This window comes from Anser cygnoides, chromosome 1, assembly GCF_040182565.1.
Source record: "Anser cygnoides isolate HZ-2024a breed goose chromosome 1, Taihu_goose_T2T_genome, whole genome shotgun sequence".
Taxonomy (NCBI): Eukaryota; Metazoa; Chordata; class Aves; order Anseriformes; family Anatidae; genus Anser; species Anser cygnoides.
Window position 1 is genome coordinate 180,634,138 of NC_089873.1, and position 27,596 is coordinate 180,661,733.

The 27,596-nt window shown below is 38.9% G+C and overlaps 1 protein-coding gene across 3 annotated transcripts; it reads left to right on the forward strand.

Moving 5' to 3' along the window:
* Positions 1–705: 705 nt before the first annotated feature.
* Positions 706–26,217, forward strand: DNAJC15 (DnaJ heat shock protein family (Hsp40) member C15). 3 transcript variants are annotated; one of them, XM_048046936.2, is made up of 7 exons: positions 706–897; positions 8,545–8,596; positions 10,524–10,597; positions 17,430–17,506; positions 22,649–22,719; positions 24,045–24,108; positions 25,876–26,217. In XM_048046936.2, the coding sequence occupies exons 1-7, from the start codon at positions 796–798 to the stop codon at positions 25,907–25,909; spliced, it is 474 nt and encodes a 157-aa protein (XP_047902893.2). In that variant the 5' UTR covers positions 706–795; the 3' UTR covers positions 25,910–26,217. The 3 variants fall into 3 exon arrangements, with proteins under 3 accessions (XP_047902893.2, XP_047902894.2, XP_066844399.1); XM_066988298.1 differs by lacking the exon at positions 706–897 and adding an exon at positions 1,018–1,397; XM_048046937.2 differs by lacking the exon at positions 24,045–24,108 and having other exon boundaries at positions 723–897.
* Positions 26,218–27,596: the final 1,379 nt, after the last annotated feature.

Consider the following 27,596-nt stretch of genomic DNA (forward strand, 5'->3'; position numbering starts at 1 on the left):
TTCAGGACATCAAAATACATTGACAGATGCAGACATCAGCCAAGGTGCAAAAATATAAATATTAAAGAAGAATTTTTTATTATCATTATTTTTTTTCCCCCAGATCTGACTTCCTTTGTCCTTTCCTTTGTAGACGTCTTCCCCTTTATAAAATCGTCTACTCTCTGAAGAGCGACATGAATAATTTCTGCCTGGCCTTTCCTCCTTTCAAGTGTTTTCCTTCTTGCACTTCCTACCCTAACTTTTAATGCATACCTTTTCCCTCATCCCTTTCTCACCCCCCTTCTCCCGTTCTTTCTCTGGATTTTGAACAAGGAGCCACCCGTCTGGCAGCCCTCCAGCTCCTCAGGGTGGCCGAAGGACAACAGAAGGAGACGGCGACGCAGGCACCACCCCTCCTCCCCCCCCAGGCCCCCTCAGGGGGCAAAGCACCGCGCCGCGCCCAACCGCCCCTCCTCAGCGCGGTGCGTACCACCTGCGGTGAGACGGGGGGGGCTCAACTTCCACCTGAGGGATGAGCGCCCTCACGGTAACCTCAGCGGTAAAGCCGAGCCCTCAGCCTCTTTTAGCAGAATCGGCAGTCTACGCGAGGGCGGCCACGAAGCGGGGACGAGGAGGTGAAGGCCGAGTCTCCAATCCCACACACCCCCGCTAAACCGCTGTGGTACCGCCCGCCCCGCTCCCCGCCAAGGGGGCCCCTCTCTCTGTCAGGGCAGAGTGACACGGGGCGGAGCTTCGCGTTTCAACTGGTTTGTCCCTGCGGGCAGCCCGTAGCGTGCCGTCCCCGCCGCCATTATGGAGGGAGCCGGGGCCTCCTCCGAGGCCCTGCGCTATGCCGAGTACACCGGGGCCGCTACGGGTGCCGGCAAGGGCCAAACCGAGCCGGGCCGGGGGCTGGTGAGCGCGCTGCGCGGCGGGCGGGGCGGGCACTGGGGGGGGGGGGGGGGGGGGGGGGGGGGACAAGGACGGGCTCTGCCCGCACCGGGGGGCTTGGGTTTCATGCTTATTAAATGCCTGTGAATACATGCTCGTGTCCACGCGTCTGCTTCTACGAGTTTACTTTTTAATGCCGTTTTTCACATCACAGTTCTCTATATATGATATATGGGTTCTATGACCTATCTATTCTTTGTTACAGCAGTCTAGGAGTACAGTGTCTACAGCGGGAGTTGTTTTGTCGTGTTCTTGGTGTGTCCCGGGTTACGTGGAAGGGTTTTATATTACCGGGTTCTGGACCTTTGGGATTTTCTCCCACCTTTTGGTGGAGAATGCAGTGTCCTCAGCTTTTAAGGGTTTCTGCTGGGGCTGTGGTCTTTGGGCTTCTGTCACGGGGATTTGTAGGATTAGCGCTTAGGTTTTAGTGGGAGCTGGAGAGTGATCCTGTAACTGCTTTGAAGGTAAGGACCTTAAACTGACATTACAGAAGAAGTGCGAAGTATTTCAGAGTGGGCTTTTGTCGTGCACTGGAACAGGCTCCCCAAGGATGCAGTCACAGCACCAAGCCTGAGTTTAAGAAGCGTTTGGACTGTGCTTGTAGTTATATGATCCAAATTTTTGGGTAGACGTGTGGTGCCAGGAGTTGGACTCAGTGATCCTTGTGGGTCCCTTCCAACTTGGGATCTTCTATGATTTGTGTAGTCTAAAACATGTCAGCCAGCTTGGTACCATAGGGACCAGCTGCGGTGTTCACACATTCAGGTTCAGAGGCTATGAACAACAGCAAGTCTAAATGAAAATCCATGCGGTACCACGATCAGAGCTTTGAAGAAAAAAGGGAAGAAAGCTCGCCCTTGAGCTTCCAGGTGCTAAGATACGTTTTTACATTTAACTATAATTGATAATCTGTACTTTTTGAGGAATAACATTGGTAAAGACATGCCATTTCTGTGATAGTTAGAGACTACTGTTCAGTAAAAGGCGGGAATATAAATTAATTAAAATGGCTTCATCTCTAACTCATATTCTCTCAGTCTTGACTAGATTTATCCTGAAGTGCTTCTTCATGAAGCTCATCTTTAACTTGTCAATGTCTTATAAAATGCATTTTCAGCCATACTTCTTGTAACCTGTTAGCAAATGGTTGGCTATGGGAGCTAATTTGTAGTTTGACTGGAACCTATTTCATGGCCTCATGTAAGCAGTGGAAGAAGAGACAGGGTACATGCTTATTGGATTCCCAGCTAAGGAATTCTGGAATTCAGAAGGAGGTGAAGTTGTATATAATTAAATGCAAAGATGTTGCAGGACAAAGCAATTTTTATTTATTTATTTATTTATTTATTTTTTTACTAAATTCAAAGGTGTAGCAAGATCAGCTGTAGCATTGTGTGTCTATTCATTACCGCATCCAAGGTTAAGAGTGTCTTGTGGTAGTTTCACACTAATGGCTACGTAAACTCCATCACACTGCGCGCTCACTCCCCCTCCTCAAACGAACAGGGGGAGAAAATATGACGAAAAAGGGCTTAAGGTTTGAGATAACGGCAAGCAGATCACTCACCAATTACCATCACAGGCAAAATAGATTCAGCATAGGGAGATTAATATAATTTATTCCCTGTTACTAACAGATTAGAACAGTGAGAAACTAAAAGCAAACTAAAAACACCTTCCCCGCCCCATGCACCCTCTCCTACCTCGACATTGATTAAGATATTAAACAGGACCATTCCCAGGACAGACACCTGAGGGACACTGGTTGTCACTGGTCTCCACCTGGACATGGAGCCGTTGGCCACCACTCTCTGGGTGCAGCCTTCAAGCCAATTCCTTCTGCACTGAATGGTCTGCCCTTCAAATCATCTCTCTCCAATGTGGAGATCAGGATGTTACGTGGGACTGTGTCAAAGGCCGTACAGAAGTCTAGGGAAATGATCCTGGTTAGTCTTCCATTGTCAACTGATACACCCATTCCATCATAGAAGAAACCAGGTTGGTGAGGCATGATTTGCCCTTGGTGAAGCCATGCTGGCTGTCTCGGATCCCCTCCTTGTCCTCCTGCATGTGCCTTGACATTGCTTCCAGGAGGAAATGTTCCATGATCTTCCCAGGCACCGAGGTGAGGCTCACAGGTCTGTAGTTGCCCAGGTCTTCCTTTCTACCCTTTTTAAAAATGGGAGTGATGTTTCCCTTTCTCCATTCACCAGGGACTTCACCTGACTGCCAGGACTTTTCAAGTAGGATGGAGAGAGGCTTGGCAACTCCCATCAGCCCGTTCCCTCAGGACTCTGGGATGCACGGCGTTGGGCCCCACAGACTTGTACCTGTTCAGTTCCATCAGGTGGTCTCGAACCTGCTCTTCACTTGCAGTGGGAGGGACTTTGCTCCCCCAGCCAAACCTCGCCCAGAGGTTCAGGGACTCGAGAGACATGGGAAGCCTGACAGGTAGTGAAGACTGAGGCCAAGAAGTTGCTGAGTACCTCAGCCTTCTCCATGTCTTTCCTTACCAGTTCTTCTCTCTTGTTTATCAGAGGGGGCACATTCTCTATGGCCTTTCTTTTCTGGCCAATGTACTGAGAGAATCCGTTCCTGTCATTCTTTGCATCGCTTTCCCAGCTCAGTTCCACCTGTGCCTTGGCTTTCCTGCTCCCATCCCTGCACACCCAGACAACATCCCTGTGCTCTTCCCAGGCTGTGTGTCCCTGCTTCCCCTGCCTGTGCATTTCCTTCTTGCGCCTCAGTCTGACCAGCAGGTCCTGGCTCAGCCATCCCGGCTGTCTGCCCTCCCTGCCCGCTTTCTTACACAGGAGATGGAGAGTTCTTGCACTCTAAGGAAAACATCTGTAAAGAGCTGCCAGCTGTGGTCAGCTCCTTTGTCTCTAAGGACCGTGTTCCAGGGGATCCCATCCACCAGGTCTGTAAACAGCTGGAATTTTGGTCTTTGGAAGTTCAGGGTCCTGACTTTGCTCTTTGCCAGGACTGTATTTCTTGAAATCACAAACTCAGCTAGGACGTGGTCACTGCAGCTCAGACTGCCTCCAGTCTTAACCTTTTCAACAAGTTCATCCCCACTGGTGAGCACCAGGTCTGGTAACGCTTCTCCTCCAGTTGGGTTGTCTCATACCTGGACCAGGCAGTTGTCCTCAACGCACTCCAGGAGTCTCCTGGATTGCTCAGAGCCTGCTGTGGGGCTTCCCCAGCTCACAGCCAGGTGGTTGAAGTCCCCCATCAGCTGAGAGCATGCAAGAGTTTTCTTTTTAAACAGAAAAGAGAAAAAAATGCTGTAAAATAGATGATAAAAAATGACATGAAAATTGGGTGAGTATGGAGAGGAGTATCCAGCTGAAATTACTTTTAATTTACTATTGGAAAAGAAATTAAATTTCATAGGAAGGTAAGAGTGGATGCAAGGCATTAGGTTATGAAATCAAATCTGTTGCAGATAGTTTATGATATAATCCCAACGTATCCGGCTCCATATAGAGCTGATTAGGTGGTTTGCTCTGAAACAGGCTTCTAATAAGCTGTAGCTACTCTTCTGAGGAGTAGAAGAAACCTTCTGCCTTCTATGCCAAATACAATCATTTATTTCAGGCATTTTTATTTATTCTGAATATTAAACAATATTCAGAAATATTTTTGTATGCTTGGTTAATATACTTTTGAATCCTATTTCTTAGCAGCATACAGCTGTTTAAAGAGAAAAAAGACTAATAAATTGCTGTCCAGCCCATCAGAACAAATTACTGTTTTCTGTGTGCTTTTTATTCCATTAGACTGTAGCTTTCTGTGGCCCAAAAAAGAATCCAGCTCTTGCTGTGTATCTGAAAGCTAATTGCGGGAAAAGCAAAATATTTTTCATTTAACCAAGAAAGGTGTTTTCACTGATAGTAGTAGAAGAAGCAGAGTATAAAATCCAAACCCTGTTTAAACAGGTATATTTTGACATTTGTGAAGTTGGTTTGGGTAGCCTGTAGTCAGATGTATTGTGCTGAAACTTTAAAAGCGTGTATTTGAAATTCTCTTTATGTTTGCTAAATTACCTTTTTTTTCCACTACATAGAAGAAAAAGTTGTAATGCTACAAGTTACAGAAGTTACCTTTTTGAGCACAGTTAAGTTAGCAGGGCACAGTGGATTATGAATTTGCAGAAAGAATAACTTATTCTTCCCAGTTTTACTCTTCCCAGTTTCTTCTTAAAAATTAAGGTTTCTGGAAAATTGAGTATTAAAAAACTAGGCCATAGATCTCTATGCTAACAGCATAAAATGTATACCTCTGCATATATACTGTATGTTAGTTAATATGCTTTATCCTTTTTTGTTTGCCAAATGCTCTGATAAGTCAGGTATTGCAGTTGCCTTTCTAATGTGTGTATTTCCTAATACATAATTCTCAAAAGAATAATAAAAAAAAAAAAATCCAGGTTTTGCAGATTTAGCGAAACTTTCTTTTATTATCTGTATCGAAGAGGGTTTGTTACTGAAAACTGAAATACATAGTAAAATTAAAATACTGAGATCAGCAGAATAGCACAGGGTTGATGACTTACCTTTGGGAGCTGATTCATTGAATCAAGAAAGGGACAGATTTTACTTTTTAATCTTTTATTTCTTTATTTTTCCCTCTTGGATCTTAAAAGAATGCTTTCATATAAAAACCCACATATTTTAAATTTCTTAAACTTGTTTATTTTTTGGGGGAAAAAAAGGTAATTCTGTCATAGTTGAAAGTCAGAGTTGTTGCTTTTTGTTGGTGGTGGGTTTTTTTGAGCCTTTGAGTCTGAAATAGCAGGCATTTTCAAGCAATGTGATCCAAAATAGTCATGGTGCTTGTTGTCTTAGTGTGCCATAAATAAGCTGATCCCTTTCACATTGAGAATGAATTGTTTTCTTTAATATTGATGAGAAAAGGGTGCATTTAATTAAAGCTCTGCACTCACTATAAGAATAAAATTGTGTTCTTTATTTCAAAGCACCAGAGTAGCCTTGATTTATTCTTCTAAATAATCATCTGAGTTAAGTGAGCATGGAAAAGGAATCTGAAGCAGACTGGACTTAAAGGATTTACTGGTTAGTACTTGAAGTTACCTCTGATTTTATGAGAGAGGCTGTGACAGTAAAAGATGAACCATGCAATCTTTCTTCCATTGATTTAAATTCAGTTTTTAAACCAACGTTCCTCAGCTTTTTGGGTACCTCACCTGTAAATGTGGACAATCTTTCATGCCTCTCTGGCTTGATCTTCCAATGCCTTTTAGCTACTTTTCTGGCTGGTCTTCAGATTCCTGCTGATCTTCCTTACAGTTTTTAACCTTGAGCTGCTGACACTTTTTTTTTTTTTTTTTACCTTTTTTTTTTCCTTTTAAATCTGCTTTCCACTAGCTTTCCAGTAACTGCGAGTGCTTTCCACTGAGATTGCAATAGTATGTGCCAGTGGATGTGACTGACTCTATCAAAGGCCCTCAGGGATCTCTGCCCTGTGTTCCCAAACCACTCTGCAAAAACGCTTAAGCAATGTCTGCGCTGAGCTGACAGGGTCCAGGTTTTATTTATTAGCCTGGTTTCTGCTCTGCCTTTACCTGCGAGGAGGTGTCTCTTACCAGTGGCAGTGTACCTTGCTATAAATCGCTGACATAAGCCACCTTGTTGGTGGCAAAGCAAGTATAACTTAATTTTGACAAGCACAGGTTAATAAATATATATTTTTTCCCAATATGATCTATTTCACACATTGTTGGGCTCTTAATTGGCTGTAACCACTTAGTGAAAGATTCTCGCTGTCACTCTGAATGAGTTCTGGAAAGTCTGTACTGCATATAAATCCATGATCACAGACCACAGAATAATATAGGATTTCTATAGGGTTTTGATATTTCCAGAAACGGCAGTTGCTGCTTAGTCTCTAAACAGAGATCAGAAGAATTTCGTGGAAGGTTTTTGTATATTGAGAGCCTGGGAAAACCGATTTGTGAGAAGAAATGAAACGAATTTTAGTTTAGTGAGGAGATGAACTGTGTGCTTCACCGTTTTATTTCATCTACCATTTAAGGCAGCATACTTATATTTTTTTCATGGTCTGAAGATGAAGGGAAATTTTGTGCAACTGAAAGGAACAACAGACATTAAACTACTACGTTATTTTTACATGCTTATAGTTCAGAAATGATTGCTAATATCAAGACTTAAGGCTACACTGAAATGGAGAGTTAGACAAATAAAATGGGATAGACAGGTGGATGTTAAGCACTTCTGTATAAAACTCCCCCAGTCTTAACTTTGGAGCTCTAGCTGGGTTCTAGCCCCTGATAATCCAATTCTTGAAGGCTTTAAAACCTGTATTTCCCAACTCTTCCCCTCCTCTGTCTAGAAATAGGATTGGCTACAAAGAATTTTAGCCCTGGGGGGTCTTAGTAGTGAAGACTGCATGGTTCCAGATCCTGTTACTGGGACACTAATGTTGAAAATTGGGCCTCCAGTCCTGCTCTCAGCTTTGTTGGTAGAAATCTTATAAGCCAGTTTTTGGATAAATGCAGAAGTAATAGGAGCAGAAAGCCATACACAGAAGAGGCAATCTGGTGATAAAAGCATTTTCACCGTACTTACGTTTTGAGTTCTAACTAAACAGGCTTAATCTGATTTCTCATGATTTCTGGCATAAACTTCAAGGCATTATTAAACCATCATAAAACAGGTAATGCCACAGATAACATTATTTCAGTTTTTTTTCAAATGTTAAACATAGGCTTTTCAGATGTGGATAGATAGCCTGACATACCAGACGTGTGGTTGTGATGCTTGTTACCATTCCTGAGTTCTGGAGAAGGTTGAGGAGTCAGTCCCATCTTCAAGGTTTACTAAGTATTGTGTAGTAGCTTCTTGTTCAATATCCTTCATAAGATGCTTGACTTTCTTCAAAAACTGTGTAGAAAAATATACACACCTTATCCGGGGCCTTTGAGCTAGCAAAAGGTAGGAGTTGCTAGTGAATCAGATGGTCAAGTCTTTTGGTGAGTTTGGTTCCAAGAGTCCAGTTAGACTTGAAGCAAATTTAAGCTGAAAATGAAAACTGTCTTAAGTTTCTTTACAAATATTTTTACTCTAAGTACAGACAGTAAATAATGAAATGTCCAGTCTCCATGTGTTGACTATGGTGCTTCCATGAGTCACAGAGTGAGAGGTGGAAGACATTACTGTTTGTGGCTACGGCTGTGGGATGGGACTTTATTTTTTTGCTCCCCATATTTTTGTAATAAACTAACACCTTCTGTTATGGCAAACGTTATTTCAGACTGTGTTGAACTAGTCTGCGCAAAAAAAAATTCAGGTAATCCTGGGCAGTGTCTGCCTTATGTTTTTATTATTGCATATAGTAAGCTGTTAGTGTTTGTTCACTGATATGCTAATGGATAGTTGCAAGTTAAACCTGAAGCATTGGGTTTGTGGGGCTGAAGTATAAAATCTGATGTAGCCTGTGGAATACAGAACCTTCTTTTATATTTCATATAAATTATATATGGCAGGCATAAGAAATACTTGCTGTTAAAGATGCCTGTATTTCAAATTGAATTTGCAGTTTATTTTGTTTCCTGTTTTTCTGCTTTAGGCCAGATCTATGATAGCAGTTGGACTTGGCATTGCAACCGTTGCATTTGCAGGTAAGCTGAATTTCTAGCAGACTGTGGAACTGCTATCTGTCTGCTGCTGTTTCCAAACACGTTAATGGAGTTTTTATGAATATTTATTTTGGGAAGTGGAAGTTGCCTGAGAGCGCTATGGAGAATTGTGCCCAGTTGTAGCTCCTGTCCCTTCAAAATTCCCTGATACGTTTTCCAAAATTCTCTTTGAAAAAGTCGCTGCTAGAGAAACATATTTTATGGGCAGCAGTGAAAAGGTTCTGCATATTCTTTCTCTGCAAAATATAATGTAAGATGATGACATTATACATGCACGCACACACAAGGATATTGCAAGGAAGAGGTTCTTTAGTACAGAAGTGCGTAGCAGGATCTTCTGGTGTGAAGGTGATGCTAGACAAATTCAAATAGAGAAAAATAAAAGGCTTTAGTGGCTACAGTGCTTTATCAGATTAAACTGTACCTATAATAGCTTGTTTGTTACCTGAACTCTTTGTATCTGGACTTTGTTTTTTCTGAAAAAGTATTCCAGTGTGAACGTGGGCCGTTGGCTTAACATGATTTACATGCTGGTTGATTCAGATGGCATAACTGGTCTGTTCTGGTATTGAAATACACAAGTTGGTATCCATTACTTCCAGGACGTAAAATCGGCCATGCTCAGACATGTGCAAATGTGTACACCAAGAATAGATGCACACAGATGAACAAGTTGTGCTAAAATTCAGCAGGTGTTTTGTGGGTACAGCTGTTTTATTTTAATTAGGGGAAGGAAAGTCAGGATTTTTGGTGATGTACACCTGTTAAGTTTGTTGTTATATGTGCTTGTGTGGAAGCAGAAGAGGAGTGCTTTTAGAATTTCTTTTGCTGGTTGAGCTGAAGTAGTAGTGACAGCTAGCAATGAAGTGGTAAAAGAAAGCTTTAAGAAGAAGGTGAGGTAGTATGTTATTTGTACATGACAGCATTTCAGCAATGATACTCCAGCAGTGGTTTTAACTTGTATGTTAGTGTAGGCACAGACTTAAATGGCTAAAATAACCTATGGAGACATCCTGTATTTTAAGAATGAAAGCAAGATGTTATAAGAGTAAAGCAGAGACACATTTGATAAAATGCTTTTCCATTGTGTATAATAGTAAGTTATGTTGCTAATGAATGATTAATCAAAACATAAATTGGGGGAAGGGGACCTACAGGGAAAACCTGCCAGTAATGCAATACAAATTTTGATTGTTTAGTTGGTAGACCCTCTTTGTGCTTCAGAGAATACAGCCTGATTTAGTGTGATGTAGTCTTTCTTAGCTATAGATGCGCACTGCCATTTGGGAGTTGAATGGCTATGAATCCCAAAAGGCCTTCTCTTTGTAACAAAATAAAAAATGCAGTGCTTACAATATGTGATTAAGCGTACATCATACCAAGAAACATGTAGTATATAGATTTCTTTGGAAGACGTAACCTTTGAACAGTATTTAATAAATAATGTTTATTGAAGGCTAATGTTTCATATTTTGCTTTTTCTTAAAGTTCACAAGGCAGATAACTTCATTTGTCATATTGAAATGCATTTAAATCTATTTATTTTGTGCGCAAGCACAACAGATCTTTGCACTCTGTGACTGGGTTTTTATATTCAGTGTATCAGCATTCTCCTGCCCCCAGTCCCAATATAAAGACTGAAAAATGTAAACCGTTGCAGGTTTATCACAGGATTTCTGCTGGGCAAGATCCAAAACCAGCTGTTGAGGGAATATCTTGAAAAGCAGTAAAGTGCAACAGTGCTGTACAACAAATAAATGAAATGAAAAGATTAACAATGAAGAATGATTTTGATTATTTTTTTTTAATGAAAACTCTTTCTGTAAGCTGAGGAGCAGATGTCAGAGGCTATTTGTGTGTGTATGTGTGAATGTTGATTATAAGTTCATCTAACTTCAATCTTTTCCAGGCCGTTATGCATTCCATCTTTGGAAGCCATTGGAGCAAGCAATTACAGAGACAGCAAGGAAGATTTCAACTTCTGTAAGTTTAGAGGTTACTTCATAATAGCTAAATCATTTTTAAATTCTACGTATTTAGAAAGGAGCCATTTTATGTTTGAACATGGTAAGTGCCAGCTAGATTTTTTTTTTTCCCCAGGGTGAGGGTGCTCCTTACTCTGTATGTTCTAGCATTTTATTGGGTATATTTGAAGTCTCTGTAGATGAAACTGTATCAAAAAATGTTTGTGAGATTTCATAAGCAATTCTGATTTTTCTGGTGACATTCTGTGTTTCAGAACTTTTTACTAGTAAGTCTTACAAGAAGTTGTTGAAGTGGGCTGTGAGAAGATAGCTAAATCCTAGCAATTACAAAGCAATGACCTGCAGTTTCATTTTAAGAAGCTAAAAAGGAACAAATTCAGTCATTTTTCTTACAGATAAACTTCCAGGAAAGGTTGCCAAAGAGATGGAGGAGCTTGTTTTCTTTCTTTGCAACTCATGTGTGAACAAGAAAACAAGGTCCTCTATCTCTTTGCACACGAGTTGTCTTTTTTTGTTGTTGTTCCCCAGCTACAACGTTTGAGCTCTTAACCAAGATCCTGTTTTCTTTATTGCTCCACTTGTTTTAAAATAAAATAATGAAGAAGACAAATCAAAAGGTAGGCTGTTGTGAGAGGAGGAAATACAGGAAATATTCCAGAGCGCTTTCTTTTTGGCTTCAATGACTGCACTGTTCTCTGGTAAATAAATAAATATGTTCCATTCCAGTTTGTTTAAAGTAATTCCTACTGAGGTAGGTGACTGCTTATAGCAACTGATTCTTTCAAAGTTCAGTCTGCGAACACTTGTCCAAGATGGAAGTGGATAATTCCACCATTCACCTTTTGATGTGTGAGCGTGAGTGAATAATTATTGCAGATGATTATTTTCTGAAAAAAACATGCAGGATTTTTGAAGTGTTCCTTAACGTTGCATGTATTTGTGAGGCCAGTTGCAACGTGGAGCTTGTCTATATACTGCATGTCAAGAATAGGCAGAAGCTAGAGGCCAGATTTGTTTGCCTTCTCTCCTTCGTGTTGATGTGCTGAAGGTGCAAGGACGATCAGTGCAAGCTTCTGGGGGAGGGAAAGACTCAAAACGTGGGCTGTCCTCTTAGGGCAGTTCCACGCTTGTTCTTAATTGTGATGTGTATCAGCCAGAAATGGTGTGCCTGGATCAATTTTTGCTCTCTGTCCCTCTATTGCATTGCTGTCGTGAGACCAACACCAATTTCATTTTTCCTTTCTAAAGTCATTTTTGGAGAGATTCCCATGTTGCCTGCCAAAACATCAGAGGGGACTTTAGGCATTGTGAATTAAATTGCTATCATGTGAAGCAGATACACTGTGACTAGAACTAGCAAGTGATAAGGATGTAGCTTCAGAGTATGGAGTGCTTCAGTCTTCATTCTCCTTCTCCAGAAGTTTGTCCAGCACTTCATCTATCCACTTGTAGCTACGGACTAGTGAATCTAAATTCAGACATTTGCATGCAAGAATGCAGGTGGTGACTCTCTTTAATACATTGAAATATGACATGCTACTGCACAGAGAGGTGCCTGTTCCTAGGAAACAGTACCCCTCAGAACCAGTATGTTGGCTGAGCCTGGCTCAGTCGAGGTCTATTTCATTTTTACCTTAATGACTTCCACAGTCCTGCAGAATTCACCAACAACCCAGAGTACCTTCTGAATTCTCAGTGGTCATGGAGTTGAGTCCTGTTTCTGCCTTCACATCCTGCCTTAAAGCCCAGAGTTTTATGTTGATCTCCAGTAGGGTGCTTCTCTTCTATTGCTGATAATAAAAATAGAAGTTTTCAATATAACATGAGATCTGCTGGATATACTAAAACTCTTTTCTGGTTTGCCATTAACTGCAAGTATTTGTTAACTGTATACTTGTGAGGGTAATGGCAATTTTTTTTTCTACAATCATAGTTCAAATTTAAGTCCCTTGTCTAATTCCAAAGCCAAGGTTATCTGTTCTCTATTACTCTACAGGTACAACTTTATTGGATTGCATGGTTTCTGAGATTTTTTTTCCCCTTAACAATCATTTCCTATTTGTAATTTGTCTGTAAAACAATAGAAAGAGAAAATACTATATACAAAGATTCTAGGTAAGTGTTTGTTGTCCAAACTTCTTTAGTGCTTCACATGATTTTGTTTTGGGGAATTTGAAGCTGCTGAATGTAATCTATGGGTTAGCACTTTCATCATGTCTCTTTGCAGCTTGTTGCTCTCTAAACTGTGCTGACAATGGAAATCAAGCAGTTAGTACTTCTGCCTGTGTTTACTGGAAAAAGCACCTGGTATTCATTTCGTGTCTAGGCTTAGTGCTACTTTGCTGGTTTCCTGAAGTGTTTGGAGGCTCCTAACTTGGTCACTGTATTTTTCAGTGGTTACTCTCGTTTTCTAGAATCAAACCCTGTCCCTCATAGCCTTCGTTTTGGGGGGGTGTGTGAAGCAGCTGCCTGTTGAAATGCAAGCTGGTTCTTTCTGTAAGCCCCTACTCTTCTTCTCCCCACGTTTGCGGTTACTTTTTTTTTCCTGTTCACAATAGAAATTGCAACTCTTGTTAGCTGCAGTTGCATAGTGTTACGCTTTCTTCCTGCTCGCTAATAAATTACTTACTTGAGGTCAAGTTGAGCAGTTACGAAGTGATCATTTAAAGTGCCTGCTTGTTGGATCTTGAGTACCTGACACTATTTATTTACCTAAATAACTAATGTGTAGAGTCAACAATTCCACTCATCTTCTAGCTAAAAGGAGCAAGTAAAAGCAACTAAAAAGTGTTACATTTTATTCTGAATTCCTACCTCTCATTTAGCTTTAACTTATGGCAATTAAATGTATAGACTTTTTAAGTGTAAAGAGTAAATGCTGCTGTGATTTAGTACTGACATTTTCTACCATCGTTTTTCAGGGGAAGACGACATAAGAGGGAACATTTTTATTTCTCCTCTATAACAAGTCCATCACGATGGTTTCCACAGAAACACTTTGTTTTTAAATTTATTTATTTTTAGCTTGAACCTTATTTTGTTACTCGTATCACTAATGCCAATGACACTGTTTTGTTTCTCTGGGTAACGTCTTGAATGTATTGCAAATAGAAGGTTCATGGTGCTAAGTAGTCAATTGTTTTTTCTTCCTCAGAGAGACCTTAATGCTATTAATCATAATGTTAATATTTTCTTATAAGAGTAAATAAAAAATATTTCAAGAGCACTGCTTTTCCTTTTTTAATCAATGATATTTAATATTCAGCTATAGAAACAGCAATTCTAGGCAAATTTGTTAAAATCCTCAAATTCCCCAACCCTGAAAATTGTGGTCCAGAAAACAGTGGTCCCTTCTATAGCACCTCATATGAATTTTTTCCACTGTTTCCTTTATTTGATCCATTTCTTCTCAGATGCGTAGAGTTCTGAATTAAGAAGTAAGAGTAGCAATCATCCATCTTGTCCTTCATTGAAAATAAAACTTCCAGAGATTAATACAATTTGCAGCCCATTTTATGTTAATCTCTATGATGATCTCAGCAAATTTTAGGTTACTTTATAAACACAGCTTCTAAATAGCACACTCACACACTGTGTTTATTACCTTTTTCTGTGGGGAACTGTGTTGGTGGTGGACCAACACACAAAGTTATCAGAAAAAAAAAAAAACACTACCTCATATAATTTGATGTGATGTCTGGTTTCAGTTATGGAGTTTTGAATATCATTTATCTTGCATGGAACTAGTCATTATGCTTTCTCTGTGCTATTCCAGGAAAAGTATCTTGAAGATGTCACAGTCCAAATGAATTGGATTTTGTGAAAAATTACAAGAGTGAATGCATGTTTGCAGAACAAGTTCAGCCATCTTCTATTTCACCCTCAACCTATTAATAGCATTTGTTCAGTAAGCAGAATTTGCTTATATAAGTTGCTAAACAGTAACAATATGCAAGGAAATGAGTAAATTAAATGGAAGTTCCCCTGCCCCTCTCCAATAGGATGAAGAAACGGAGAGCTCATTTTAGTGATTCTTCCAGTACAAAATTTTTCTGCAATAGCCAGAGTTAATAAATAATAAAGTGTCTGGAACTATCTACACATCAGAAAGTTCTCTTAACGGAAAAATATCTGAGTATTTTTTCATTCACTGTAGTCATTACTTAGAAAAGAAAGCATTTTTTCTTAGTTTTAATTTGAATAGCGTGGAAAAGTTGTTTTATATGGGAACTAGAAATTTGACAAAATGTTTCCTAAAATGAAGACTTAATGCTTCTTCCCCATATTCTAACCAAGAGGAACAGTGGCTTCGATGTCTAATTTCCTTTTGCTTTAAATTCTGTTTAGGTTCAATACTTTAATTTAACAAAATGATTATTCTTGCCCTGTGCTTCATTTCTGAGTAGAAAATACTTTTTCTTGATGCCCACTTGCACACAGTGTTTTTGAAGGTTCCTATTTGTTTATGTGCCAAAGGACATAGACAACAGAATTTCTTTTTTGATTTCTCTTGGAAGTGAACCAAATCAAGGCTTCCTGAGGTTGGAGCAATGTCAAGGAAAAGTGCTTTAAAAACATGAAAAAATATTTCTGAATTTAAGCCTATAGCCATCTCTCTCTCTATTCCCTGATTTCAAATGAGCTATTTTAGATGAAATCTACCAAGAACAGAGAGGAGCTTTATTAGAGAGAATTCAAATATTGCTTTTCTGTACATGAATCAGTGTCCAATTGTTTAGAGCTGTATGCTGGGGTTGAAGAATTAACCTTTTCAGTAATCCATCTGTATTTAAGTTTCTTTGTAAGAAGTTCTGGAAAATATTTCACAGGGCATTAAAGCATGCTTTTTTCTTTTCTCATGGCTGTAGTAATTCTTCGATGTCCTTGCAAATTTCTGGGCACGTTTACCTCCTCAAGGATGTTACCTGGTGACCATTAAATCATTAGAATAATTTCCTCTTGGACTGGAGAAACCATTTGTGTTCCCTGTGTACTGTAACCTCTAATGTTGCTGTGCACTATGACAGACCTGCTTTGTGTTACCCTACAGCTGTAGCAGTGGTTCATCAACAGATTTTTGTTGTAGGCATGGCATGCCTGCAGTTGCTTTGGTTTTGATAACCAAAGTGTTACAGTGGTGGTAATTTCATGTATGTTTTGAGTGGGGTGGGAAGCAGAAAAGTAAGATTTGCTACAGATTATAGCAGCACAAAAAAAGTTGACAAAAAAATAATGTATATATATATCTTTCCTGTGGCTGTGTGAGACTTCCTGGCTACACGAGGGTATTGCTGCCTTCAGAGACGTTCTGTACCGGTGGCAATAGGTGATTATTTCTGAACCATGCTTTTGGGTGAATGTTGTTCCCAACCTTAATTAAAGGCTTTATTTAGATATCATAGACAGAGCCTTATAAATGCTTTAATGCATTTGAAATTACTTGAGAGAGAATATCTATAAACGTAAGGCAAAATTCTTGCTGGATATGAATGGATATATTTAGTGTAGCTAGTGAGAAAAGTGTTTTATTAAGGGCCAGGCACATGTTTACTGGGGGGTAAAAGGAACATTTAAAAAGTAATCTCAGCTCTCAGGCCAGACTTCCCTTTGACAGCAGCAAAAGAAGCTTATTTTTCCCTAGATGATAGGGTTTGCACTGAGGAAAAAAAAAAACTTCAGTCTTGTTGAGTGCAGATTCAATTGGCACTGTGTGCCAATTCCCAGAGGCAGGCTGTCTTGGAGCTGTGTCTGTTGCCTCTGGGACTGTTATTTGTATAGCAGTGGGCTATCCCTAATTCTTCTGTAAGAAACATTTACATTGAGGAAATCATTGCTAACCATCCTCGTGGTTCAGTAACGGTTTAAAAATTTATTTAAAAATGTATTTACGGTTGACAAGTATACTTTCAACCTATTCCCTATGACAATTAATTCTTGCAATGATTTACTCTCATCTCTATCTCTTCTTTAATGTTCTTTTCCTTTTTTTTTTCTTACTTTTGTCTTAAAACAGTGGCTAAAGTCGCACATGCTAGTGAGTTTTTTACGAAAAACTAACCCCAAATCCTGTTTCCAATCTTCATCAGTCATTAGTGTCTAGGGAAGGATATAAAGGCAAAACCTGGCTAGGGTTTTCCCATGTACTCTGCTACTTTCCCGTCTTCTCCAGCACAGTGATTTCCTGAAATAGAGCTTGCAGTTTTTTCTAAACCTTTTCTCTTTTTTTTTTTTTTCCAGGGTTTCTTCAAATAATTCTTTGATATATTTTTTTAAGTAACATTGATTCATATAAAAAATTGACTCATCAGCTTATTATATTTATCATTCTTATCGTTTTATTATAGCTTATACCTACTTTCTTTGTAGAAATATGTGGAATTCAGAGTGATCATCCATAATTCCTTGGATGCCAGAATGTTGTGACTCTTGCCATTTTCCATTTCAGTGCAACCAGTGCTATTCTAAACAACTTTCCTCCTTTCCCTTCCCTGCCTCCCCAAACACAGGCAGTGTACTGCTTTATACTAGCATGTACTTAGATTCTGGACTGTTTTGCCTGAAGGCAGGATTTTAATGGTTGTAGCTATTAATATCTTCTATTAGTAGTAGAAGATTGTAAAAACACAGATAGCTATTTTTAAGTTGGCTTTTGTATGTGTTAACACCCAGGAGAAGTCCTTTCATATTATCTGGTTTCTACTCACTCCGTGCCTTCAAAATAATTTATAGATGAATGTTATGCTCTGACTGGGGTCAAATAAATAGGATTTAGGTCCTGGCACCTTGTATATGAAACTAATTATTGCTTGTTTTGTCTTTTTTCTTCTTAGAGTCTTTCATCCTACTATAAAGGAGGATTTGAACAGAAAATGAGTAGGCGAGAAGCAAGTCTTATTTTAGGTGTAAGGTAGGTGTGTTGCATTAATGTGTTTTTGTTTGGTGAGTGAATGAAGAAAATGCATGTTGCAAGAATGTGGAATACTCCAGCCAAAATCATATATATTTTTTAAAGACATCTAATGGCTTAAACCATTCTAATATTCTGCTTAAGCTAGAAAGCAAACAATAAAATAGTGATGGAACATGCGACTTACGTTTGGCTTGAAGGTATGGCAACATACTGCATTGGAGAATTAGTGCTCTTAAAGTAATCAGAATAGCACATACTGTGCTAATTAGTGCAATCACATGGCTTGGTTTCCAATAAAAACCCTGATATGAGCAATATTGTAGATTATATTGATAAATAAGGAAAACAAATCAATTTTGCTCTTTTTTTTGTCAGTATTTTTTTTCTTCTCCCTACTCTTCAGTTTGTATGGATTAAGAGTTACAGCATACTCCAAACAAAAAGTACATTGAGAGACTTGTCATTTAGAGTGGGTATAGCAAGTCATTTCCAGGCTGAGGAATCAATGGATTTTCAAGTGGATTTTTTTTTCAGAAATGTGGATGGCCAGTGGTAGGACATGTTTTAGCAGGTTCTGTAAAGCAAATGGTGAGTTTAAAGGCTCTCCAGATGAGAGGAGCAGATCTGACCTTAGGTAGTAGATATCCTATTTCTGGTTTAGATTAGTTCTGAATTCTAAGATTAGGAAAAATAAAGAGGATGGTTTTAATTATCTCCAGAAGAAATTGTTTCAGGTGGTGAAAATTGAGACTTAGAATCTTGTTTGTGTGCTATTTGTGTTTACTTCTAACATAATGGAAATCATGGAGATGTAGCATTCATTTCAAGAATTTGTAAAATAAAAAACTACATTTGAAATATTTTGTGCTTGAACACTGAACAGGAGATTTATATGAATGCTACTCAGAAATATTTCCTTTGACCTTTATGTTTGATAATGTATTTACATTTTCACTTACTTTATAAGGGCAGATTCAGTCGTGTTGCAGAGTAGCACACTGCAGCTCATTAAAGTCTGTTTACAGTGGTAATGCTTAGTCTGAACACTGCTCATGTACATGCCTGAAGTTTCTTCACATCTGAAGTCAGTCCCTGATTAATTTTTTATTTTAATAGCTTGAGTCTGCACAGGGAACAGTGACACTGCTTGATGTGTTTGGGCTCAGGCTTGCAAATACCATTCTTAATCAGATATAAGGAATGTTCTTAATGTTTAAAGAATTGAGCCTTTAATTGTGTAGCTGCATGGCTAATACCTTTATAGGAAGCTTTCACATTGTTTGAAAACACCTTCATAGACCAGTTTTTAACTCAGTATTACTCAGTATGTATAAAGGTGCCATTTAAAAAAAACGAGTGTGTTCTAAAGTATTATGGAAACTGCCAAGCTATGAATAAACTAGATTTTTGCCTGGGCATTGATCTTATTTTTGTAGCTTTTGTCTTCTGTGTCTTCGCTTCCAAGTCATGTTAAATTTGGGGGCAGAGACTTTTTTCATTATTTTAAGTGCTCAGTATGTATGTGGGCACTCTGTAAATAAAGAGGCATGATAAAGGTGAACATACAATGGCAGCTTTTACATTTCAAATACATTGGCTCTTTACACATTCCAGATATTATACTCCAATAGACATTTTCTAAGATTGCAAGGTTTTCGACAGAAACATGTATGTGCATTGTTTATATTTAAACTATGTAAAATGTATCCAAAGCTACAGAGTACTGTACTAAAAATACCAACTATTTTCAAGTTTTATTATTAAGCAGAACAGATTACTGAAATTCAGTACAAAATGGCAATAATTTTTAACAGCTATATACCCTCTAGGAGGAACTGCTGGTGGGAGAGATGGGGAAATGTCTGAGATGAGATAGAAAGTGAAAATGTTAGGAGTGTTATCCAAACATTAGATTTGCCAGTATAAAATAATTTTGCCTATGGACGTCTTAAGTATAATGGCTTACTACTATCAAATCCCTGCTGCTGAATTTCTGAAGTTAGAAAATGTCTGATGAAAATTGTAAGTTAAAATTCTAGATAAAAATTAATAAAATTATCTATACCATGCCATTTCTTCCACGGAAAGAGATGCAAAATATTTCTTTCCAAAGAAAGTGTTTGTTAATGTACAAAGTGAATTACGATAATTATGCATTAGTTGAAAATGTTTGTTGTGATTTTTAAAACATGAATGACTTAACAGCTTTTTTTTTTTAAAGGTTACATAAAAGAACATGCACTAAATAAACAATATTTAAGATTTGGTAGTTTTGATTTTTTTTTTTTCCTTGTGTTTTATTTTTCATTGTAAACACAGGTATATTGTATGATTGTAAGGCCACTCAAGTTGGGAGAGACCTCAGGAGCTCTCTAGTCCTTTCTGTTGCTCAAAACAAGGTTGCTCAGCTCTTTACCCAGAGGGTCTTCAAAGATGCTCTGGGCAACCTGTGTCACTGTTGGGCTGTCTTGGTTGAGCAGAAAGTATCGTGTCCGGTCCAAACCTCTCATCTCACTTCTTGCCCATTTTCTCTCACCCTGCCACCATGAGTCCCTGTGGAGGGCCTGGACCCGTACTCTTCCCTATCTCTGTGTAGGCACTGAGGGGCTGCTTCTTCCAGGCTGAACGAGCCCCATTCCCTCAGCCCCTTTCTCACAAGGCAAATGCTCCAGCCCCTGAGCAAGGTGGGGCCTTTCCTGAACCTGCTCTGGTTGCTCTACATCTGCTCTGTGCAGGGGTGCAGCATCTGGATGTGACAGAATCATAGAATCATGGAAACACAGGGTTGGAAAGAACCTACAAGATCATTTAGCCCAGCTGTCCTCCTATCACCAATACTACCCCCTAAGCTACTAAATCGTATCTCCTATCAGCTTGTCCAGATGCTTCTTGAACACCGTGAGAGATGGGTGACTCTACCACCTCCCTGGGCAGGTTGTTCCAGTGCCTGACCACTCTGTGAGAGAGAGAGTTTTTCCTGATAGCTAATCTAAATCTCCCCAGGCACAATTTGTGGCCATTTCCTCAAGTCTTATCATTAATTATCTGGGAGAAGAGGCTGACCCCCTCCTCATCACAGCTTCCCTTTGAGAAGTTGTAGAGTGCGATGGGGTGCCCTGAGAGCCCTGAGCCTCCTCTTCTCTAGACTAAACACCCCCAGCTCCCTTAGCTGCTCCTCATAAGACCTGTGCTCCAGACCCCTCACCAGTTTTGTTGCCCTTCTCTGAACACTCTCGAGCACCTCGTTGTCCTTCTTGTAGTGAGGGGCCCAAAACTGAACACAGGACTCGAGGTGCAGCCTCCCCAAAGCTGAGTACAGGGGGATGATCACCTCCCTGCTCCTGCTGGCTACGCTATTCCTGATACAAGCCAGGATTCCATTGGCCTTCTTGGACACTTCATGTGCTTGGCTGAGTAGATGGGAAGAGATACTTCTGGCAACCAAGTGACCATGCTCCTGTCCATACTGCCATGAGGCTGCTGTCCTCCTTTGCTGCTGGCTCATGACCTCGTTGTCCTCCAGGTGTTGTCCTTCCAGCAGAGCTGCTCCCCAGCCCGGCTGTGCAGTGCCCATAGCACTGTGAGGGGCTCATCCCCGCCAGGTGCCGGGCTCTGCATCTGTGTCCTTGCTGAATTGCGTGAAGGGTTCCTGGTAGCCCCTTCCTGCAGCCCACCCAGGGCCCCTGAAGGTCAGCCCTGCCCTTAAAAGTGTTCCCAGTGTTCCTGGGGATAGACTTTCCAGCCAGAGAAAGTCAGTGAGGTTAGGAGGTGGTGTTGGGTTGACTCAGGTTGTGAGGTTGTACCAGTTCAATGAAAATGAGATTTTTGACATTAGGCTTTTTTTTTTTTCTGATAGCAATTAATCCTTTATATATAAGTCTTTATAGCCAGATAAGACAATGTCAAATTTCATTAGTTTATGAGATACAAACACCACATTTTCAGTTGCTTGTTAGAACAAAACTGCGTGATTTTCCATAATAGGCAGCAGCAACTTTTCCAGTTAGCCATTTGAATTTCTAAATGTGCTATATCAACTTCCCTTTATATTATTATGATATAAAACTATTATTACAATATTAAGCAACAGATGCACAAATAAAAATATGGGCATCTTATTTTTAGCTATCTGATAATAAATCATTTTTGTAGTTCCAGGCGCTTCACCCTCTGGTTAATTCTTACTTTCTGGGTTACTTTGTTCCACTGAAATGTTCTTTTCTTACACAGTTCTGTGAACTATTTTTGTAACATACACTAATTTCCCTGTGACAGAGTAATAATTTGAGGTTGTTTACCTCGGGAGCGTAGTTAGGCTGATAACTTGCGTTCAGACTGTATCTACAAAAAGATTAATTGAATCATCGCTGATTAAGAAGCTACCTGAAGTGGAAAATATTGCTTCGTTTCTGCATGCTAACAAATTACGAAAAACTAAACCATTTAAACTGTCCTTTTGCATACCAGAGTCTACTGTGCTGGCATACTGCATCCATAAGTGGTTATTTGTCTGGTAAGGTACATATTTAATTTAGTTGAAGTACATATTTTATGTATCTGTCATTGAAGGAAACAACATTATGTAGCTCTTGTAAATCAACATGTCCGTAAATGCAACGTATTGAACAGCTTTGCAAAAATAACAAATACATTTTTTCACCAGGCTCCAACAGAGAGTATTTATAGCAACTATAAAAATATTTACAGTAGAAAAAATATGATAATATTTAATATTTGTTGTTTTGTCATTGGTCATATAAATACCTCTTTTCTAGGAGGAAAAAATATTTTTTCTGCATCTGATGATAAGAATACCAACTAGATACACCTAAAGCTGCTTTTTTATTTCCTCCTGAATTATGTATTTTAAATCACTGTGGGTGTATTGAGTTTGGAAAAAAAAAAAAGAAAAAGGATGAAGGATGTTTGTATGTGTCAAATACACAGGCTTTTTTTAAAATGTCCTTCCCAGTATCTTGCATGTCTTTTGTTAAGTTTCCTCAAAGATGCAATTTTATGTTTTGTCCACAAGATGGTGAAAATCTCAAGTTTTAATTATTTTTGAAGCCAGTATAAACTGTTAATTTATAGCCTGAATGCAGTGGCATTTATAGTAAGCACTTCAATTTATTTTTGCAGTCCATCTGCTGGCAAGGCCAAAATCAGAACAGCCCATAGAAGGATCATGATTTTGAATCATCCTGATAAAGGTAAGTAATTCTTTTTTCTTTTTCTTTTTCTTTTTTTAATCAAAGCTGGAAAGGAAGAGGCTTAAATGAGATCTCTTCAGTTTACTGATTGTATAAACAACCACACTGTATGAAGTTTATTTATAGACTTAAGCTTCTGTGCATTTTATCTCAGATAAACTAGACTGATTTCCAGACTTTATGAACTACATCTTTAGTAAGTTGCTCAGTTTTCTTTAAGGTTTTCTTGTCTTGTGCTATTTCAGATAAAACTATAAGCTTGTGTAACAGTGCTCCACACTGGTTTACAAGAAGAAAAAAAAAAAAACAACCCTTCTGCAAAATAAGGAAAAATGAGCTACAACATGTTTATATTAAACTCCTGTTCCTGTATTGAAATGGGATGGACCAGTCACGTGTACAAAAGTAACTTTCTGTGGGGAAATGTTCTGCAGGCACTAAGTATATCATTTCTGAATTTCAGGCTTCCTTGAATTCACTTGGAAAAAATGTAAAGCTGGGCACTGTTGCTTTACTGGCCAGGTTTTTAATGTAAATTTATCTTACAGAAAGGCTATTATTATAACTTTAACTACACTACAGCTGGTTGAGAAAGAAAGCCCATATGTTCATTGCTGTTTCGACTTTAAAATAACAGATGGTGAAGAGTTGCACTGTATTTCAGAAGTCAAAAGGGGAAATCAGAGGGTTTTTTTTTTTACATCTTTTTGACAGAATTACAGGGCTCCCTGCCTGCACCCCATTTTAAGAAAATGGGAAAAATAACTGACCACTGGCCATGTGAAGTGTTTAGTCAATGCTTTTCTTTAATGTCTTCATCCCTCAATTTAATTCTGAAGTCGTCCTGCTTATTCGATGTCATGCTTTCATTTTTTACACTTTTTTTGTAATGTACAAGCTGCATAAATATAATTTCTTTTCTAGTTTATCTTTTGCGTTTTTAATACATCATGATGGTCAAATGCCTCTTAACTGCTAGAGTACCCAGGAGGTCAAAAGATTTTAATAATAAATTTCAAAGTTTTATTGTAGCAGTATTCAGAGACTTGAGCCAGAACCATGAATCTCCATGTGGGTGTTGAGTAGCCCTAAGGAGGCAGTTCCCGTTACAAAGATCATACTTTTTAACCGACAGCTCTTACAGCATAATGCACCTGCAGCTGGGCACAATGCAGGTTTCGATGGATGTAGTGAGGCCTCCTGTGCGCTATTAGGATGGAGCATTTTCACAGTAGGAACACCAGTTGAAGGGATTTGTGCCTCCTTGCTGCCCCTGCAGCTCTTTTGGCATGGCCAAAAAGAAAAATGTTGTCTAATGTCTTCAGCTGCAGAGCTAAGGCCTGGAGTGATCTTGAACGTATGGCATCACAGAGAGATTTGTTCGTGCATGTATGTATCTTGATTTCTTCTGGCTCTGGTAGCACAGATGTGCTTTTAAAAATAATATCCAGCATTAGAGTGTTATTCCAAAATAATGTTTTACCAGCTGGAGTTGTTTGAAGAAAGAGCAGTAAATACAGTTTTTAAAAGTTACATGTTATCTGAGACTCAAAACGTTGAAGAGAACATGATTAGAAATAAATAAGAAATATATAGAAGTTTGCATAATAACATCCCCAGTGAGCAGTACTAAAGTGGTTGCTTATTAACCTTTACTTAGTTCAGTTTAAAAGTGTTTTTATGTTTATATATTGTATGTTATTTTTTATCAGTTAATAATCTTATGAAAGAATACTTGCTGACAGAAACAGAGGAAGAGATAAGTCTTTTGGACTTGCCTTAATTATAAACAAACACTTAGGCAATCATGAGATTGAATTTTCTCTCATTGGAGGGCTACAAAATTAATATGGCACTCAAGGATGTAAATGTAGTGAAAACACTTCTAGCAGATTGGAATTTAAGATCTTGCACTGTAGTTATGTAGTAAACGAAAGACAAAGATAAAAGGCGAAGTTAAAAATATTTTGGATACCTTGTTTATTGCAGTTTATAGTCTTTACTGTTTATCTTCTTGTCTACTCTTTGAAAGAAGCAATACTCAACCAATGTAGCAAATCCTGGGTAGAAAGACAATTCTTTTATTATTATTAGTTTTAGTTTTTAGTTTTTATATTTCGATTCTCTACCCTTCCCTGCCTCACTTTGCTCAAATGTGTTTTAGCTATTAGGACTACATTCAAACAAAACCAAAACATGAGCAAGAGACTTGAACTCCATTATTTTTTCCACTTGTTTTATTAGACCATGAACTGACTTTATAATGATCTGGATTGCTGCAGGAATGGCTTTTTGTTTTTGTTTACACATGTTTACTGCTACTACTTCTCTGTTTCTTCTATCACTGTCTTTTATGATGAATGAAAAATTATGATTGAACAGATGCCTTGGAAAAGGCTGTTCGATGTGCTGAATAGTACTGCTGGAATCACATTTTTACATTAAAAAAATATATAGGTGTATTCTAGTAAATGGTAAGTTACTGATACAGACCTTGTAATGCTGTTTTCAGTGACTGTAGGCAGATGGTTGGCACTCAGGGGGAGAGTAAAAAAACAAACACAAAAAGATTGCTGAACTGTAATCAAATTGTTAGATGGAGCGTAAAGCAATGACAGTGTTCAGGACTAGAAGTTAGAAGGCGTACCATGTTTAAATAGCTTTAATGTGACAGTTTCTGCCTGGTAATTCTGGGCATCTAGAATAGCAGAGGCTTGGTGTGTGTGTGTGTGTGTGTGTGCACGTTTAATGATTTTGTCAAAATTATTTATAAAATTTTGCCTCTTAGTTTTTGGGGTGGGTTGGCATAATAGCTATTAGCTTTAGATGAATGTTTGAGACAGCTGACCTTGCATACATTTGCAGCAAAACTGCACTGCAAGTCTAAATCACACCAGTGTGAAATGGTTTTAGATTTCAGACTTCTTTAGGAGACAAATTGTTTAGCTTTATTCAGTGACTTCAGTTTTGATTACATTCTTCATGTTCCCGTATCAATTAGTTTTCTTCATATCAGTGTCATTTTTTTAATCAGTTGTATGAGAAGGATCTACTTAGGAAGGGGAGCTAATAAAAGCAAGTAATAAGGGGATTCTGTAAGTAAAGCAGTTGATACTGATGTGTAAATGGTAATCCTTTACCTTTTTTTCTTCTCAGGTGGATCACCTTACTTAGCAACAAAAATAAATGAAGCAAAAGACTTGCTGGAATCCAGTGCCAAAAATTGAAATCCTAAGCCTTGCATCAAAGGAGATCCAAAAAAAAAAGAAAATCAACTTTTACACGTCTTTCTGTGGAAGATTCAATAGATTCATTGTGTGCAGCTACAAGTACATCTACTTGTTCTGCATGGTTTCTTAACACTGCACTGAATGTTTATATTTATTGTCAGAATTAAAGGTGTAAGACTATTTAAAAGCAAACAATTCTATTACAGTTACGTTTAAGATTTAGTGTATTTTTTACTGAATTATGATACATTACAAGCTTTGAAAATTCTCTTAATGTGTTTTTCTTCTGAAGTAGTTACTTATATGAAACTCTTGAACCTTCTTAAAATTGAAAAAGGTCTTAAATATAGACTTCTCCTTCATTGTTGAAGACAACTGTTGTGAGAAAATCCATGACACTGTGTTTGGTCACTGGAAACATGACAAATCCCATACGGCAAGTTTTCATCATTACCTTACAACTGAATCCATTCCTCTGTGAAATGGTAGGGTTTATTGATGAGTGCAGTTTCAGTGGTGCAACTCAGCGGAGGGGATGAGTAATGGAACTGGGGTTGTTTAGTATGGGGAAGAGGAGGCTCAGGGGAGACCTCATTGCTCTCTACAGCTACCTGAAAGGAAGGTGTGGGGAGCTGGGGGTCAGCCTCTTCTCACAGGTAACCAGTGATAGGACTAGAGGGGATGGCCTCAAGTTGTGCCAGGGGAGGTTCAGGTTGGAAATGAGGAGACATTTCTTCTCACAAAGAGCAGTCAGGCACTGGGACGGGTTGCCCAGGGAGGTGGTGGAGTCACCATCCTTGGGGGTGTTCAAGGAAAGGTTGGACGTGGTGCTTAGGGACATGGTTTAGTGGGTGACATTAGTGGTAGGGGATGGTTGGACCACATGATCTTGGAGGTCTTGTCCAACCCTAATGATTCTGTGATTCAATGGGAGTAGAGACTGTACTTTCCATTAGCTTTATATATGGGGCTTAGATATGAAGGAAGACTCTGTGTTTTGGTTAGTTCTTTTGCATATTAAAAAAAAATCCTTGAAAATGTCAAATAATTATTGGAACATAGTTTTATTTGAATTTGCAGGGGGCAAGTCTGTAGAAGCTGTGGTACTGTGGGGGTTTTCATGGCAGTGGAAGCAAAGGAGGTAGGTCTGCATGGTGTGGAGTCAGATGGATTTTTACTCTTTGTTGTGTAGGTCAGTCCAGTCATATCAGCCTGGAGCAGGATTGATACAGCAGGGAACAAACATGTCTGGATGCCTGATGGCAGTTGCTTTGCTTATTGCTTTGTGTAGACTTTCTGGGTTAGGTCTCCAGTAATTCTCACATCTCTGCATTATGCTCCATTTCCCAAAGTATTGTACATACTTCCTTATGCAGCAACTTAGTGCTGGTTTCTGGGAATACTGAAGCCAATGAATCTCTGACTAAAGAGAACAATTTTTAATTGACAGCTGTGAGAAGATGCTATTTGAGACACTATTGGCTGCTGCAAATTCCTACCAGTAAGTTGGCTGCAGATGAATTAGCTCTCTTAAGAGGACAAAGATGAGATGAGACAGCAGTCTAGTGGATTCAGTATAAAACTGAAAAACTTCCTACTATCCATTCATACTCATTATTTTAGGTACAACAAACAACTCATTGAAGT

Excerpts from the sequence above, each read along its gene's own strand:
- DNAJC15 (XM_048046936.2), top strand. The coding sequence starts at position 796 with ATGGAGGGAGCCGGGGCCTCCTCCGAGGCCCTGCGCTATGCCGAGTAC. Across the intron at positions 22,720-24,044 it reads TTTGAATCATCCTGATAAAG|CTGCAGAGCTAAGGCCTGGA; the intron begins GTAAGTAATTCT and ends TAATGTCTTCAG. Across the intron at positions 24,109-25,875 it reads AGAGAGATTTGTTCGTGCAT|GTGGATCACCTTACTTAGCA; the intron begins GTATGTATCTTG and ends TTTTCTTCTCAG.